The sequence below is a fragment of the Salmo trutta genome, chromosome 17, assembly GCF_901001165.1.
Source record: "Salmo trutta chromosome 17, fSalTru1.1, whole genome shotgun sequence".
Classification (NCBI taxonomy): Eukaryota; Metazoa; Chordata; class Actinopteri; order Salmoniformes; family Salmonidae; genus Salmo; species Salmo trutta.
In genome coordinates this window covers 22975943-22993156 of record NC_042973.1, presented here as the reverse complement: position 1 = coordinate 22993156, position 17214 = coordinate 22975943, and the positions used below count along the sequence as shown (strand labels likewise).

The following is a 17214-nucleotide window of genomic DNA, read 5'->3' as shown; positions in this document are numbered from 1 at the left end:
AGGTCAGAGAGAGAAGGAGAGGACAGTTTGATCTCACGCCAGCATCATCAGGGCATGGCCTCACACACACTACATTTTATCAGATGATTAGTTTCCAATGTTGACATGAACAGTAATGTCAGCAGACAAATGCACTGGGTAGCTGTCATTCATACTTTCCAGGCCGCCTGGCATGGTCCTTTGGTGAGGACGAACCCACCTAACAGCTGTTGTCAAGTTCAGCCCAACTATCTCGACCTAGGTCTTCCTATTGCTGCACCCTCTGGTATAGATCACACTCTGAGCCAGTACACTGTACCCCACACAGGGTTATAGGCTGGTATAGATCACACTCTGAGCCAGTACACTGTACCCCACACAGGGTTATAGGCTGGTATAGATCACACTCTGAGCCAGTACACTGTACCCCACACAGGGTTATAGGCTGGTATAGATCACACTCTGAGCCAGTACACTGTACCCCACACAGGGTTATAGGCTGGTATAGATCACACTCTAGAGCCAGTACACTGTACCCCACTGTATACAAAGTTGGTTCCTGTTTAATGTCGTTGGTCACATTTGTTCTGGGTCAAACAAAAACACCCAAATGATTAGCTGACAACAGTCAACAATGCAGGCGATGGCTGCAGGATAAAGCTGGTACTGATCAACTGCATAAACCTGCAGTCAAAATTTCATGACCTTTGATCAGTTGATGTTTGCAGTCAACATGTAGGCGTAAGTCAAACAATTTCTATCCCCATAATGCAACAAACTTTGAAAGGCAAAAGTAATCCGCTCTAAACGCGCCCAGCGCATTTACAAATACATTCCAATATTCAACTACTTGTTTTTTTCTTCTTCAAATAAAGGTTATCTGAATACTTGTTTTGAAATCTATTGAAAAGAAATTGAAATAGTATTTGAACCCAGCTCTGGCCACCAGAGGTGCATCCCGCTGCTTCACCTCCAGCTCCTCCTGTACCGTACACCAGTGTTCCCACCCCTGGTCCTCCAGTAACACCAACATTACACATTTGAATTGTAACCCTGGAGAAGCACACCTGATTCAACTTCAACTAATCAAGCCCTCAATGAGTTGAATGAGGTGTTTGTGTCAAGGGTTACAACGAATCTGTGTACTGTAGATTCACCTGGTCAGTCCATGTCATGGAAAGAGCAGGTTTTATTTTTTTATTTAACTAGGCAAGTCAGAACAAATTCTTATTTACAATGACGACTTACCCCAGCCGATCCCGGACGACACTGGGCCAATTGTGATACAGCCTGGAATCAAACCAGGGTCCGGTTTGATTCCAGACCCTTGATTGCACCATTTGGGAGCCCACTCAGGTGTTCTTGTTTCATAGACTCCGTGTATAATGGATGTCAGCACCACATGGGGTGTGTACGTGTAATAGGCTGTTATGAGGGGAAGTGGAAGAGGGGTTGCGAGGATCTGTCTGGGAATGAAGCAGTGTATCCTGCCAAGGAGGCTGGGACTGAGTAGTCTGTTACGGCATAATGGGTCCTGATAGAATCCGAGCTCTGACTGAGATTTCAGCTTGCATGTGGGTGACAAGGTAAGTGGACTTGAAGGGATTCAAGGGGACACACAGTGAGCGCGAGTTATGCATTAAAGTTAAAGTCCTCTGCGGTTGTCTGGACTCCTCCTGATTCGCATTGGCATGTTTTCTCCTCTGGTCCGGAAACACTCTGAACAATCCAGCCATATGCCCGTCAATGTCTATCTCCCCTCCTCCCTGCCAGGCCTCCAGCACACAGACCCATCAGGTCAACACTGCCCCAACCGCTCTCTATGTCTGTTCTAAACAAATCTTCATCCTAAATAAACAGCAAAACAATGCATTAGATTCTAGTGTCAGTCAACTGAGTGCAGAGGGGAGGGGCATGCAGCAGGGCTATATAAGGAGTTGGCTGAATGTTTCACATTTTTGGAGTGGGCATATCTTCAGCTGAAGAGAGTTTGAATGATAATGAACAAATTCTCAGAGGGACACTTTTTCCTCAACTTCTTTATTGTTATAAACCTCCAGGACAACACACACAGATATTCATAACAACCACCCAGACTAAGACCCTCCACACAGATTAATGTCTATGGGGGGTTCTCCAATAAATTAGCATATTGAATCTGAGTCTCTAATCAACATACATGTTCATAAGGCTTCAAGAGCAAAAAAAAACCAAAACAGGTCAGAATTAGTTGAGTCAATGTAGTGGTTCACGTACTGTGTGAAATACAACAGCATTCATTACATTCCATCATGTCCATTATATTATTATTTATATACTTCTTACATAAATATACACAGTACATATTAGCACATTTTTGGTTACAATTTTCACAGATGTGTAAAAAGACAATGCTGACAGCAGGTGGTACAATTATTTTAGGATGTCAAAAACATTTTTTACATCTTTTGGACCCATTCATTTCATTAACAGACCAAATAAAAAGTATTAAATAGAAAACAAATAGCATAAAACAGTATGAATAAAAATGATAAATTGAGTCAATAAACCAGGTATTAAGAGTTGCCCGTGCTCTGTTTTCATATAGCTGTGAGACACAGGCCGACTATGTCACAGCCGTTGCATTGCATCAACAAATGGTGGCGCGCTTCGTCAAACTGTGCAGTTTGGCATCAGATTGCAATATCATACGATGTGGTTAGCGGATATATTAAAACACCCATCTTGGTGTTGTGAGATCTGACATGCGTCTGCAATGTCGTCAGACTGGAACGCAATGTCACCTAAACACAAACTCTCCCCTAAATCCATCCCCATCCCACTTTAAACCTCAACCTAATACTGTACTGACACCAGCTCATGATATATTCTGTAAGTATAAAACAATGTTCAACCACAGTAGCAAAACAATGAATATCTTTGCAGTCCCTGTGGCTTTAACATTTTATCTGCAAGTGCATGCTGGCGTGCACACTATTACAGTGAATTAGTTTAACTGATGAGTCTTTCAGAAGTGAAGTCAGAATTGAATTTAAAAAAGTATTGCCATTTTTTCCCTGTGCTCTAAGATACTCCAAGAGAGCGATTAACCATAACCCTGTGAGAATCCCCCCTAGAACTCCATCCACCCAAATGCACAAAATACTTAGATACATTACAAACTAATTTGACACTAAATAAGTTCTAATCATGGCCCCAAAATGTTCTGTTGGGGGGCCCATATCTCAATTTTGCATGCACTTTTTCAGAGGCATTGTCCCCAGAAATTCTTGCATGAACACATTCTCAGGAAACACAATACTTAGCATAGTTTCAATCACTCACACCAACCTAGTTCTTTAGCAACGTGTGCATTACCTTAAAACATATCCTGAATGCAAGCATTCAAATTCAACTGGAATCCTGACATCTAAAATAAATTATTCTTATAATATTCTGTAAGCAGCCACACAATAATTTATCAATCCATGCTTTTTCTTTTAGTTTCAAAGAGAGACATGTTGCTCTATGTTAGTACATAGTCATCTTTCAGACATTCATTTAATAAAATGACAGGGTGAGTTCCTAAATGAAAGCAATAAAACTGAGCAATATTGGACAATAGCAATAAAATATTTTGCAGAGTTTAGGTTGGCGTATGACAAAGCTTCAAGCACTTGACCTAAATGCCCCTCAATGGCAGTCATAAGCAAAGAAATTCCACATTGCAGCTAGTCCAGGTAACAATCAGGCTTTGTCAAATCACCTGGGTGAACAGAAACAGAACTTGGAAACCAGGTCCAGCCCATCAGAACCATTGTTGCATAAATTAAATAAGAAAAATTATTTGACAGCCAAAGTCATTTCTTGCTCAGAACACTGAATTAAGTTGAACCGTGGTCCAGTCTGCAGCTAACAGGCACTGCCACTTCAGAGCACTGCAACACAGGGAATACTGGTTTCCATTTCAAAGCAGCAGCCTGAAATAGCAAACAATAAGCGCTCAATTAATCGGTACACAACACCCTATACACCAGCCATACTCAAGGTAGTCTGCAGGCCAGATCCGGACCCAGAACGGGGTCAATACAGACCGTGGGTCCAGGCTTAAAATACATTTTTTTTTTAAATGGGGGGGGGGAGGAATTTGGTTGGGATTCAACTCCTGGTATCATATGAACAAACAGACATGTAAAATGTGTAGAATTGCAGGAAATTAGCTTTAAAACTGCACATTTCTCTCTCTGCCAACAAGAGGAGTGAACAGTTTGGGGTCGATTGGATTGCAAGGTGGGGGTTTGTTACAATGCCGATAAATGACCATATACATCCAGACCTTTGCCACCTAGGAAGTTTGTGTGACCGGACCTTTCAAATAGTATTATTTCAGTACACTTGCTGTAGACTAGTGAGAGCTACAATGTGTCCCGCTACCGCATTTAAAGGACGCCCTTCCAATCAAAGAACTTCAATGTTCTTTGGTGTAGAAAAGATGCTATTCACTTGCTCCTAGGTTGCATTCCGATCCTTTACTCCTCTAACCAGTGTACACTTGTTCACACCCCCTCATGGAGTTAAAAACATAGGATTAGCATAAGCATGGGTTAGGGAGTTTCCCTTTTACATCAATCCTTGTGATATCCATGAGGGTTGAACGAGTGCACACTTGAGAGAAGGGTAGAGAATTGGACTGCAGCACTAGCCTGCACCTCCATGTTATGTTGAAGTGTAGTACCGAACCCGTGTGGTTATACAGAAGAATTTCAGATCAATAGGAGCTGAACTAAGAATGCAAATAATACCCAAATTCCAATAAAATAAGATTAAATTCTGTAAAACATTGATTTTCCACTCAATGACAAAGGAAACAGAGAAACCCCAAATCACGACAATCCACCCCCCTTTATATCCATGGTGACGACGGACTGTTCAATTTTGGATGCAAGAATCGGGAGGTGGTCGGACTGACGTTTAAACCAAATCTGTTATTCCAGCTGAAATGTAGAACAGAGGAGGCCTCATAACTGAACAGCCTTGCATAACTGACATCTCTCAGACAAGAGCACACTTTTAAATCAAATGTTTAGTTAGCATGGATTAATTATGTCACATGGAGTTTAAGTGGATCTGTTTAATGATGTCACATATAGTTAATCCCTGTGTAAATTCTCCCGCTCTGGAAACATTGCTCAAGGGCCCACTATATTATTCGATTCATCCAACTGCAAACCCTCCAACCCCAATCAGTTCAATAACTTCTAGTTTGGGCACTTTCTCAATGGTATCATAGCACTGTGCACTTAACATTTCACTTCATTTTACCATTGTTACGGGTAAGACAAATTATGTAGATTAAAAACGAATTAAGATTGAAGAGTTGCCTCTAAACGGGATGCATTTGAGAAAGACCTAATTTGCACTCAGTGAAATGTTTAATCATGTTGGCTGTACATTACCTGTATCAGGTGAATTTAGTGTTGTGCAGCTGAAATCCTCCTGTGTGCAATGACTCCACATATTGCAGAGCACTTTGCATGGAGGTCAAGCAGTAGCCCTCCTCTCCAATCAGATACCTTAGACAGAAGAACAGTTAGAACTCCGTACCATCGTTGTACAACAGTAGTCACCAACCTTTTCCGAGTCAAGATCACAGTCGCAGTCAAAAAGCAGGCAGAGATCTAATGCTCAGATAATTATTATTATTTAGTTTTACATAACTTTACAAATGTAAGCCTATGCAACATTAACCTAATTATACAGTTGGCCTAATACATAGCATGCGTGGCCTGCCAATATTGTTCTTAGACCATATTAGATAAAAAAATAAAAAGTTTTGATAACAAAATAGATCAGTGGTTGTATTACTTGCGAAGCAGAGCATAAATTGAAATCATTTGCTTTTTTATTTTACTGGACTGGTGGTACCTGAATCTGATGGTCAGTGTGAGCAGAGGGAGAAAGCAGCAGAGGGTCCGCCTCTCACCGTCCCTGCTCTCTCCTTTCCTCCAGTGAGACTTGGGAGTATTCATTCCGCCAAACAGTTGCAAAACGTTTAGTTTTTCAACTAAAACAAGATTTTTTATTGGACAAATGCAGGTAGGTCCATCCCTGTTTAGTTCTGTTAAAGAAACTTTTGGAACAGTATAGTCTGAATAAATACACCCCTGACCAGAGAAAGGGGACAGTCTTCCACCTGATGGTGAAACTCTAGTCGCTTCGCATTATTTCTGCCTCATGCACAAATTAATATTGTTCCAATGACCAGAGAACCAGCGCACTACTTTTATACCCCCCAAAAAAGAACCTCAAAACCCCTACTTCCTGCAGCTATGCTCTTTGCTGTATTCTTTGAGTTTCTGGCCATGGTTTTAAACGTCATGAAATCTCATGTAGGCTAGTATAACATTTTGCTGTAGGTCATGGTACACCGGCAATATAGGAACGGTGATTTCAGTTTTCCGATTGGCCAGCACAGTAGGCACACTTGATTTAGTCACAGCTGTCCTGGTCCACCATGTAGGCAGTATGTCCCTTCTAGAGGTCGACCGATTATGATTTTAACGCCAATAGCGATTAAAATCGTCCGATTTCTTTTATTTATAATAATGACAATTACAACAATACTGAATGAACACTTATTTTACCTTAATATAATACATCAAAATCAATTTAGCCTCAAATAAATAATGAAACATGTTAAATTTGGTTTAAATAATGCAAAAAAAAAGTATTGGAGAAGAAAGTAAAAGTGCAATATGTGCCATGTAAAAAAGCTAACGTTTAATTTCCTTGCTCAGAACATGAGAACATATGAAAGCTGGTGGTTCCTTTTAACATGAGTCTTCAAAATTCCCAGGTCAGAAGTTTTAGGTTGTAGTTATTATAGGAATTATAGGACTATTTCTCTCTATACGATTTGTATTTCATATACCTTTGACTATTGGATGTTCTTATAGGCACTTTAGTATTGCCAGTGTAACAGTATAGCTTCCGTCCCTCTCCTCGCTCCTACCTGGGCTCGAACCAGGAACACATCAACAACAGCCACCCTCGAAGCAGCGTTACCCATGCAGAGCAAGGGGAACAACTACTCCAAGTCTCAGAACGAGTGACGTTTGAAACGCTATTAGCGCGCACCCCGCTAACTAGCTAGCTATTTCATATCGGTTACACCAGCCTAATCTCGGGAGTTGATAGGCTTGAAATCATAAACAGCACAATGCTTGAAGCATTGCGAAGAGCTGCTGGCAAACGCACGAAAGTGCTGTTTGAATGAATGCTTACGAGCCTGCTGGTGCCTACCATCGCTCAGTCAGACTGCTCTATCAAATCATAGACTTAATTATAACAATAATACACAGGAATATGAGCCTTTGGTCATTAATATGGTTGAATCCGGAAACTATCAGTTCGAAAACAAAACGTTTATTCTTTCAGTGAAATACGGAACCGTTCTGTATTTTATCTAACAGATGGCATCCCTAAGTCCAAATATTGCTGTTACATTGTACAACCTTCAATGTTATGTCATAATTAATTACGGCCTTTGTTAGGAATAAATGGACTTCACACAGTTCGCAATGATCCAGGCGGCCCAAACTGCTGCATATACCCTGACTGCTTGCAGGGAACGCAAGAGAAGTGACACAATTTCCCTAGTTATAAGAAATTCATGTTAGCAGGCAATATTAACTAAACATGCAGGTTTATAAATATATACTTGTGTATTGATTTTAAAGAAAGGCATTGATGTTTATGGTTGGGTACATTGGTGCAATGACAGTGCTTTTTTCGCAAATGCGCTTGTTAAATCATCACCCGTTTGTCGAAGTAGGCTGTGATTCAATGAGAAATTAACAGGCACCGCATCGATTATATGCAACGCAGGACACGCTAGATAAACTAGTAATATCAACCATGTGTAGTTAACTAGTGATTATGTTAAGATTGATAGTTTAAAAAAATATATATTTTTTTTTATTGGCAAATTGGTGCCCAAAAATACCGATTATTATGAAAACTTGAAATCGGCCCTAATTAAAAATCGGCCATTCCGATTAATCGGTCGACCTCTAGTCCCTTCAGAATGTGAACCCTGTCTACCCGGCAAGCAGGGCTTTGAATCAAGTGCACTTTCCACCAGCAGCGCAAGGCTAAAGAAATGTTTGTTGATCAAGTAGGAATTCCTTGAAGATCGGTTGGTGACCACTGTTGTACAATTTACAGATAGATCAATAAAAATACAAATCTGCCTAACCACATCTTGGTAATCGTCACAGCAGATTAAGTGATGAATACCAGCACCTCATATTTTATTCATTTTATTTCGTCCTAAACACAAAAACAAATCAACTAAATTTCTTTGTGAAGATTATCATAAAGACTATATCCAACCATACCGTGACTAAACAATAGGAAATGGTCCAGTGAAGCAAGAGTTTAATTTTTTTTATTTAAGAACATTCCTGGCCCATTTGGATATAAAAGGGGGAGGGAAGAACATACGTGGAGGGTGAAAAGGCAAGACAGTAAGCAGGGTGGGTTTTCCTTAAGGGAGCGGTGCAAGGCCGGAGCCTCGTCAACTCTGGGTGATCTTAAGCTAATGAGACTAAGATATGAGAGCAACTCAAGCCAGGGCTTGTGTGTGTGTGTGTGTGTGTGTGTGTGTCAGAGAGAAAGCGATGGAAAGCTGTCTATCACTATGCTTCTATGATGGGGGTAGGGAGGGGCTTGATGCTTTTCTATCAATAATAAGCATGTAAATAACATCACCCCTTCCTATTTACTTTTTTGACTAGACATTTTGCAAATCACAGCAAAAATTCCTACATGTAGGGCCCACCTCTGTAGGGCCTTGGTCCCCAGTGAGCCCCACCTTGCCTATACTCTTCTGCTTCCAAACCACTGAGCTGCATAAACATCAAGTAAGCTTTTAATTTGTCTTTTTGTAGGGAAGGAAACCCAAACTAGAATATGCCCACATGCCTTCATTACTGCCAATCTAACCAGTCTGTTAAAGGCTGTTTTTACTGAGATAAATAGACCCCTCAGGTGTGGTCTGAGCAGACGCGCAAGGAAACTCTGATAGAGACTGAGCCAGAGGGGGAGACAATCTCTAGAGTCAGGAGTTGAGCTTGAAAAGGGGAAAGTAGCGTGTCGCAGGTGGAATGGAGTTAGGGGACATGTTTTCTGTGAGGTGAGCTGGGATTTAAGTCTGTGTGAGTTGGAGACCTACCCTTCATGAATGAACTCCTCCAGGGCAGCACACTCTGACACCAGCTGAGGCAGCTCACAGCGCAGAGCCACATAGGAGAGGATGGGCAACAAGTCATCTGCCCCGCTGACAAACAGAGAAGAGGGTTTGTTTAACAGAAAGGCAAGAAATTACTTAAAAACCAAATCAAATAATTTTTTTAATAGTTGTGCTATAATAAAGTGTTCACACTCAATCACAACAAAAATCACACCCTCATTACCCGTCAATACACAAACATTACTATAAACTTCAAATTAGTCTATAAACTCCAGTGTTAACATGAATATCAAATTCAGGGTCAAACTTGGAGCAACATAATGCAACGATTTTGACATAATTGAAAAGGCATTACAGGGTTGTTGATCTGAAAGTTCTGATTGAAATAACAAGTGAACTGGACAATTTGAAGAGGAAAAGGAGATATTGAAGTGAAGTAGTGTGAGGGAGAAATCACTGTACCATCTTAACAGCTGTGAAATATATTTCCCATAACCAAAAGTATTTTTGAAAGTAAAAGATGCAAAAACAAAATTTAACGGGAAGCATAGAAATTGTGTACATAGAATCGATATACCGCTTCTTAGACTTGATTTCAAGTATAATAGATCTATGACTCACATGTCTATGTGAATTTGGCCAGGTTACCCCAAAAGTTACATTTTGCCACTTTAAAATACAAATAGTCATGGGAAACAAATAAATCACTAATCACCCAGAAAACCAGTTGTATTCATTCACAAATAAGCCCCCAAAACAACACTTTAAATTGCCTAAATAGCACCAGAACATGAAGATGAAATGCATTTCGAAGTTTGTTAGAGCAATACAGTGCATTAAAACTAAAAGCAGATTTGCCTAGCTCGGTGACAGGGAAAACGGATAGTGGGTTAATGTGCAAACATGCGTACTATATTCATTCATACTTTCTTGTGCACACAAAGTAATTTGTGAGAATAATGATCACATTTAATGCATTAACATTTCTTCTGCAGTTATCAAGCCGACTCTTCGGAATAGAAGCCTTTCTTTAAATACTATGGGTAAACTCTTAGTGAAACACACTGATGAAGCAATAATAGAAATGGCAGTACGCCATTGCCATGTCCAAAAACAAAACATCACACACACACACTAAAATATATTGACTATACCCAAATTGTATCTAGTGTAAGACCGAAAAGGGAAGTTTCTGAACTCATATTCCATTGCATAACAGTCACCAGCAGCCACTAGATTATGGGGCTCCCAAAAATAAGCTACATCCGCCAGAGCTAAGAAGTGGTATCCAGCAAACCACATCCAAAGTCTGACTGCTCTGCACACTCCAATACAAGGAGACAAATATAGAGCATGAGCTTAGGGCTGTGGCCGTAATCGGTCAGCCTTATGACCGCGGTCTCCCTAATAACCATTCGAAAAGCATCAAAAATAAATTATATTTATTGTTTTTAAAAACACACATTTTCTCCTCTCCTGACTGCATGTGCTGCCATAGAAATAAAATGAATAGAAGCGGCTTCGAACAGATAACCCTGTCAATTTGTCTGGTAAACTAATGGGTACACTCACAATGACTACCTTTCATTGGTAATGTAGAATGTTAATTCAAATGATTAAAGGCCCAATACAACCTTTTTTTATATCAATATCAAAATAATTTCTGGGTAACTTTACCTTACTGTAATAGACTTCCATATTAACCTCTCTGGTATCATTGGGACGCTAGCGTCCCACATAGACAACAGCCAGTGAAATTGCAGGGCGCCAAATTCAAAACAGAAACCCCATAATTAAAATTCCTCAAACATACAAGTATTATACACCATTTTAAAGATAAACTTCTTGTTAATCCAACCACAGTGTCCGATTTCAAAAAGGCTTTACGGCGAAAGCACACCATGCGATTATGTTAGGACAGCGCCTAGCCACAAAACACCATACAGACATTTTCCAGCCAAGGAGAGGACTCACAAAAGTCAGAAATAGCGATTCAATTAATCACTTACCTTTGATCTTCATCTGGTGGCACTCCCAGGACTCCATGCGACACAACATTTTTTTTAGTTTTGTTTGATAATGTCCCTCTTTATGTCCAAAAACCTCCGTTTTGTTGGTGTGTTTAGTTCAGTAACCAAAGGCACAAAGCGCCCTTAACATCCAGATGAAAAGACAAAAAAGTACAATAAAAGTTCGTAGAAACACGTCAAACGATGTTTAAAATCAATCCCCAAGTTGTTTTTGTCATAAATAATCAATAATATTTCAACCAGACAAAAGCTTCGTCAATAGAAAAGGAGAAAGAAGAAAGGCGCACTCCCAATCACGCGCTGGACTCATGTCTGGAAATTTCCACTGTCCACTCATTGAAAGTGCTGCATCTCCCTAATTTTTCAGAGTAAAAGCCTGAAACAATGCCTTAAGACTGGTCACATGTAGAAGAAGCCATAGAGATCGTGAACTGGGTCCTAAGTCTTTGTATGGTGGATAGGCTTTCAAAATAATAGTACTTCCTGGATGGATTTTCCTCAGGTTTTCGCCTGCCATGTCAGTTCTGTTATACACAGACATTATTTTAACAGTTTGAAACTTTAGAGTGTTTTCTATCCAAATCTACCAATTATATGCATATCCTAGCTTCTGGGCCTGAGTAGCAGGCAGCTTAATTTGGGCACGCTTTCATCCACAATTCCGAATACTGCCCCCTACCCTAGTGAAGTAAAAAATATAAATAAATAAAATATATAGCTAAAATTGTTTTTAGCAAAGAATTTCTCAAGCAATAATTTTCCTATGACTGTCTGGGAGTGGTCTGAGTGGCAAGGAGAAAACAAACCATTGTCTGAGAGGTTTGGAACTCTTTGTTATTGGTCTATTAACCAACTTACAACAAGATGAGGTCACCATGGAATGCCGAATCTCCCACCCATGCAAACCTGGTGTTAAAAAGGTCCTGTGTAGATTTCCACCAGCAACTATCAGGAAATACACTACATGACCAAAAGTATGTGGACACCTGCTCGTCGAACATCTCATTCCAAAATCATGGGCAGTAATATGGAGTTGGTCCCCCCTTTACTTCTATAACAGCCTCCACTCTTCTGGGAAGGCTTTCCACTAGATGTTGGAACTGCTGCGGGGACTTACTTCCATTCAGCCACAAGAGCATTAGTGAGGTCAGGCACTGATGTTGGGCGATTAGGCCTGGCTCACAGTCGGTGTTCCAATTCATCCCAAAGGTGTACGATAGGGTGGAGGTCAGGGCTCTGTGCAGGCCAGTCAAGTTCTTCCACACAGATCTCGACAAACCATTTCTGTATAGACCTCGCTTTGTGCATGTGGGCATTGTCATGCTGAAACAGGAAAGGGCCTTCCCAAACTGTTGCCATAAAGTTGGAAGCACAGTCAGCTACAGAATGTCATTGTATGCTGTAGCATTTTGATTACCCTTCACTGGAACTAAGGGGCCTAGCCCGAACTACGAAAAAAAGTCCCAGACCATTACTCCTCCTCCAAAATTAAACAGTTGGCACTATGCATCCGGGCAGGTAGCGTTCTCCTGGCTTCCGTCAAACCCAGATTCATCCATTGGACTGCCAGATGGTGAAGCGTGATTCATCAATCCAGTGAACGCTTTTCCACTGCTCCAGAATCCAATGGCGGCGAGCTTTACACCACTCCAGCCAACGCTTGGCATTGCGCATGGTGATCTTACGCTTGTGTGCAGTTGGTCGGCCATGGAAACTCATTTCATGAATCTCCTGATGAACAGCTCGTGTTGACGTTGCTTCCAGAGGCAGTTTGGAACTCTGTAGTGAATGTTGCAACCGAGGACAGATGATTTTTACGCACTACATGCTTCAGCAGTCGGCGGTCCCATTCTGTGAGCTTGTGTAGCCTAACACTTTGCGGCTAAGCCGTTGTTGCTCGTAGTAGTTTTCACTTCACAATAACATCACAGTTGACCGGGGCCACTCTACTAGGGCAGAAATTTGACTGACTTGTTGGAAAGGTGGCATCCTAGGATGGTGCCACGTTGAAAGTCACTGAGCACTTCAGTAAAGCAAATATTTGCCTCTGTGTGCTCGATTTTATACACGTCAGCAACGGGTGTGGCTGAAATAGCAGAATCCACTAATTTGAAGGAGTGTCCACTTTTGGTAATTTAGTGCAACACTGATCAAATGTTTTTACACTTTTACAGCATTAGTTTCATCAGCTTTTATACAATATGATGCAGGGGGGGAAAAAATTGACAGCACTGGGTCTTTAGCTAGCAATGGTCATCAAAATGATTAAAAGGTTTGAAAAAGTATTCTTATAAATGCAAGTTGGACAATGGATGAAGATATTCTAAGCTTTTACATTTGTTAAAATCCATCAGATATTTACTAAATTATAGCACATAAAACATTTTACTGGCACCGACAAAAAAAGTTTTGGGATGTGGGAATTCAGGTATTCAATTTGTCAAATATCTCTTTTGGTTTCTTAGAATGCACTCATATACACCAAGTGTACAAAACATTAGGAACACCTTCCTAATATTTAGTTGCACCGCCTTTTGCCCTCAGAACAGTCAATTCGTCGGGGCATGGACTACAAGGCATCGAAAGCGCTCCACAGGGATGCTGTCCTATGTTGACTCCAATGCTTCCCACAGTTGTGTCAAGTTGGCTGGATGTCCTTTGGGTGGTGGATCATTCTTGATACACACAGGAAACTGTTTAGAGTGAAAAACCCAGCAGCTTTGCAGTTCTTGACACAAACCGGTACGCCTGGCACCTAATATCATACCCCGTTCAAAGGCACTTAAATCTTCTGTTTTGCCCACTCACCCTCTGAATGGCATACATACACAATCCATGTCTCAGTTGTCTCAAGGCTTTAAAAAAAATCCTTATTTAACCCTTCTCTTCATCTACACTGATCGAATCGGATTTAACAAGTGACATCAATAAGGGATCATAGCATTCACCTCGTCAGTCATGGAAAGAGCAGGTGTTAAAGTTGTGTTTATTCAGTGTATATGAATAGCTTAACAAAGGGGTGGCATAGGGCTGCAACCACTAAACACTTGCCATGTCTAGGCCTACATACACTCACCTGTGCCATCCAGACTGCCTCAATTACTGTTGTCACGTTCTGTTGCATAATTCAACAAGTGTGTCAATAACAGGATAGCCTCGGTTTAAAATCAACACGCTTGGCTCTAGATTACACACATTTATACATACTTTACATTATTCGTGAGATCAGACATCACTAATCAGTGTTTATTTTCAGATGTAGCTTTCATTTTAGTGCATATAATTTGTAAAAAATTGAATTGTTTTAAAATGATACATTTCACAAATTGATACCCATCAAAATAGTTATTTCTTATGTTTTTGTGGTGTAACTCTCGAGACGATGCAGAACGCTAAAGACAATGTATTCCATTGAGCCCTCTTCAGCTATTATCGGGCTTTGACAAGTCATTACAAACATTTCCGCAGTCGTAACGTTAACGTGAAAAAGCGACAGGCACAAGCAAGAGTATGAAAAAGTCGCAGGAGTACAATGAAAGCAATCAATCCAGCATGATTTAAGTGACAAGTAGGGTTCTGCGGTCACAACATTTCATCAGCCGGTGATTGTCAAGCAAATAACTGTGTCTCACGGTAATTGCCCGTTAATTAACAAACACATTTAGCATCTCCTGGCTTCCTACAAGCCACTGACACAGACCTTTGGAAACCTACATTTAAAAAGTCTAATAAATCCATTATTTTAGACAGGTCTAAAGAAGCATAATATGAAGAAAATGTAGTCCATTTCAGAAGAACAGAATACTCAGTTGTCCTTATGTTAGGTCCTGATCTGGCTATGCCAAATGGCTGTGGGCTACCCTAGTTCATTTTTCAGACAAGATTTGCTTAGAATTCCTTGACATTATTTTATAGCATGAATACAATTGAACAAAGCTGAATAAAACAGAAAGGATATTTTCTCCAAACATTTTCAGGGAGTGCACAGTGTATTGAGCGGCTAACAAAGAAATAGGTACTCCTATATGCTTCATTTAGAGTTCATGTAACTTCAGTGGTTCCAAACATTGGGCTATGTTTTTATTTTTAATACATTGTAAAGCTGCATGATGCAACTAATGAGGATTTGAAAAAAAATAAAATAAAAAAAAAAATAAAACACTTGAAAGGCATGAGCTCTGCTTAGTTTTTTTGCACAGGCTGTACACACTATATCAGTCACTCATTCACAATTTGACAAGCAATTTTACGGTGGCATCCCCTTTGTGGGGCCGTAATGCACCCTAAAAAAAAAATCCATGTCTTTTACGGCCAGTGGCCGTTGTGCCCTTATGTATGTCAGTTAGGCGCTAAGACCATTGTAACGCAGATTAACTTGCTTCATTTTAAAGAAGTTATTTGGCCACTTTAGTTGTGATACAAACCTTATTAAAAGATACAGGCCCATGGGCTAGGCTACAAGAGGTGTGCGACTGCTTCGAAAAAATACATACAAATAATAAATAACATTTAAAAAATAACAGCCATTGTTTCTTATGCTGGGCATCATTCACAAGTGATAATATTAGGTTATCACTCAATTTGTTTTGATTTACAATGGACCATTATGCACTGTATCGAAACAGGGGGGGGGAAAAAACGTAATCTATGCATTTAAATAACAAATGGAGGACGCCTTTCCCCATGGTTTATTTTCATGCCAGCCAGGTAGGCTATACTCCTGTTTTAAAGAGAAGCAATGTGCTTAATATTAGGAAGGTTGAGAAATAAATATAGCAAGCCTAGCCTATAGAAAACTGATGGGATCCTCTGTAAGAGAGGCCATTACTCAGTTCTCTCTCGCAATTGCATAGCCTATAGACATTTTTAGCAACATGAGCACATGGGCTCTCATGAAGTGTTTGATTAGATTTTCTAATACATTGGCATTGATGTCATAGTGATTAGAAGGACAATAGAGTGCTGAGTACCAGGCAGTTTGGAAGGCTACTAATGACCATCAGCAGCTTCAGAGCTTGGAGAAACCTAATTACCATAACTAAACGGTCACGTGGAATTTGACTATCTTCATGACTTCACCACAACAACCCTAGTGACACGTGGATTTTGCACCCCTCAAAAAAAAGATGGCTGAAAAAGACAGATCCTCAGATATGTGGGACATGCGCGTTGCTACGTTAACTGATGTGGTTCAAACACATATTGATGGGTACACTTCCTGCTTTTACTTCCTGCTTTGCGGCTATGGAACCCTGACCAGACATTCTACCTGTCCCAGACCTGCTGTTCTCAACTCTCTAGAGACAGGAGGAGCGGTAGAGATACTCAATGTGATCGGCTGCGAAAAGCCAACTGACATTTACTCCTGAGGTGCTGACCTGTTGCACCCTCAACAACCACTGTGATCATTATTATTTGACCCTGTTGGTCATCTATGAGCATTTGAACATCTTGGCCATGTTCTGTTATAATCTCCATCCGGCACAGCCAGAAGACGACTGACCACCCTCATAGCATGGTTCCTCTCCAGGTTTCTTCCTAGGTTCTGGCCTTTCTAGGGAGTTTTTCCTAGCCATCGTGCTTCTACACCTGCATTGCTTGCTGTTTGGGGTTTTAGGCTGGGTTTCTGTACAGCACTTTGCAATATCAGCTGATGTAAGAAGGGCTTTAGAAATACATATGATTTGATATAAGCTCGTGCAATGGGCCTATGGGTGGCTGGAGTCAAAGACTGGTGCCACCCAAGTCATAGACTGTTCTCTCTGCTACCGCATGGCAAGCGACAGCGATGCACCATGTCTGGAACAAACAGGACCCTGAACAGCTTCTACCCTCAAGCCATGAGACTGCTTAATAGTTAATCAATAGCTACCCGGGCTAACTCTGGACTCATCACATACGCTGCTGCTACTGTTAATTATCTATCCTGTTGCCTAGTCACTTTATACCTACCTATATGTACATATCTAACTC

At 40.6% G+C, this 17214-nt stretch overlaps 1 protein-coding gene across 2 annotated transcripts in view; it reads right to left on the bottom strand.

Annotated features, from left to right (window-relative positions):
• Positions 1–2000: 2000 nt before the first annotated feature.
• LOC115151889 (VPS9 domain-containing protein 1) overlaps positions 2001–17214 on the bottom strand; it is a 30424-nt gene continuing 15210 nt past the window's right edge. The window contains exons 14-16 of one of the 2 annotated variants that reach the window (XM_029696211.1): positions 9194–9298; positions 5415–5531; positions 2001–3938 (exon numbers count right to left, since the gene is read on the bottom strand). In XM_029696211.1, the coding sequence (XP_029552071.1) occupies positions 5420–5531; positions 9194–9298 (217 nt within the window). In that variant the 3' untranslated portion in view covers positions 2001–3938; positions 5415–5419. Of the gene's footprint in view, positions 3939–4075; positions 4953–5414; positions 5532–9193; positions 9299–17214 lie in introns of those variants that run through there. The other variant, XM_029696212.1, reaches the window with a different exon arrangement.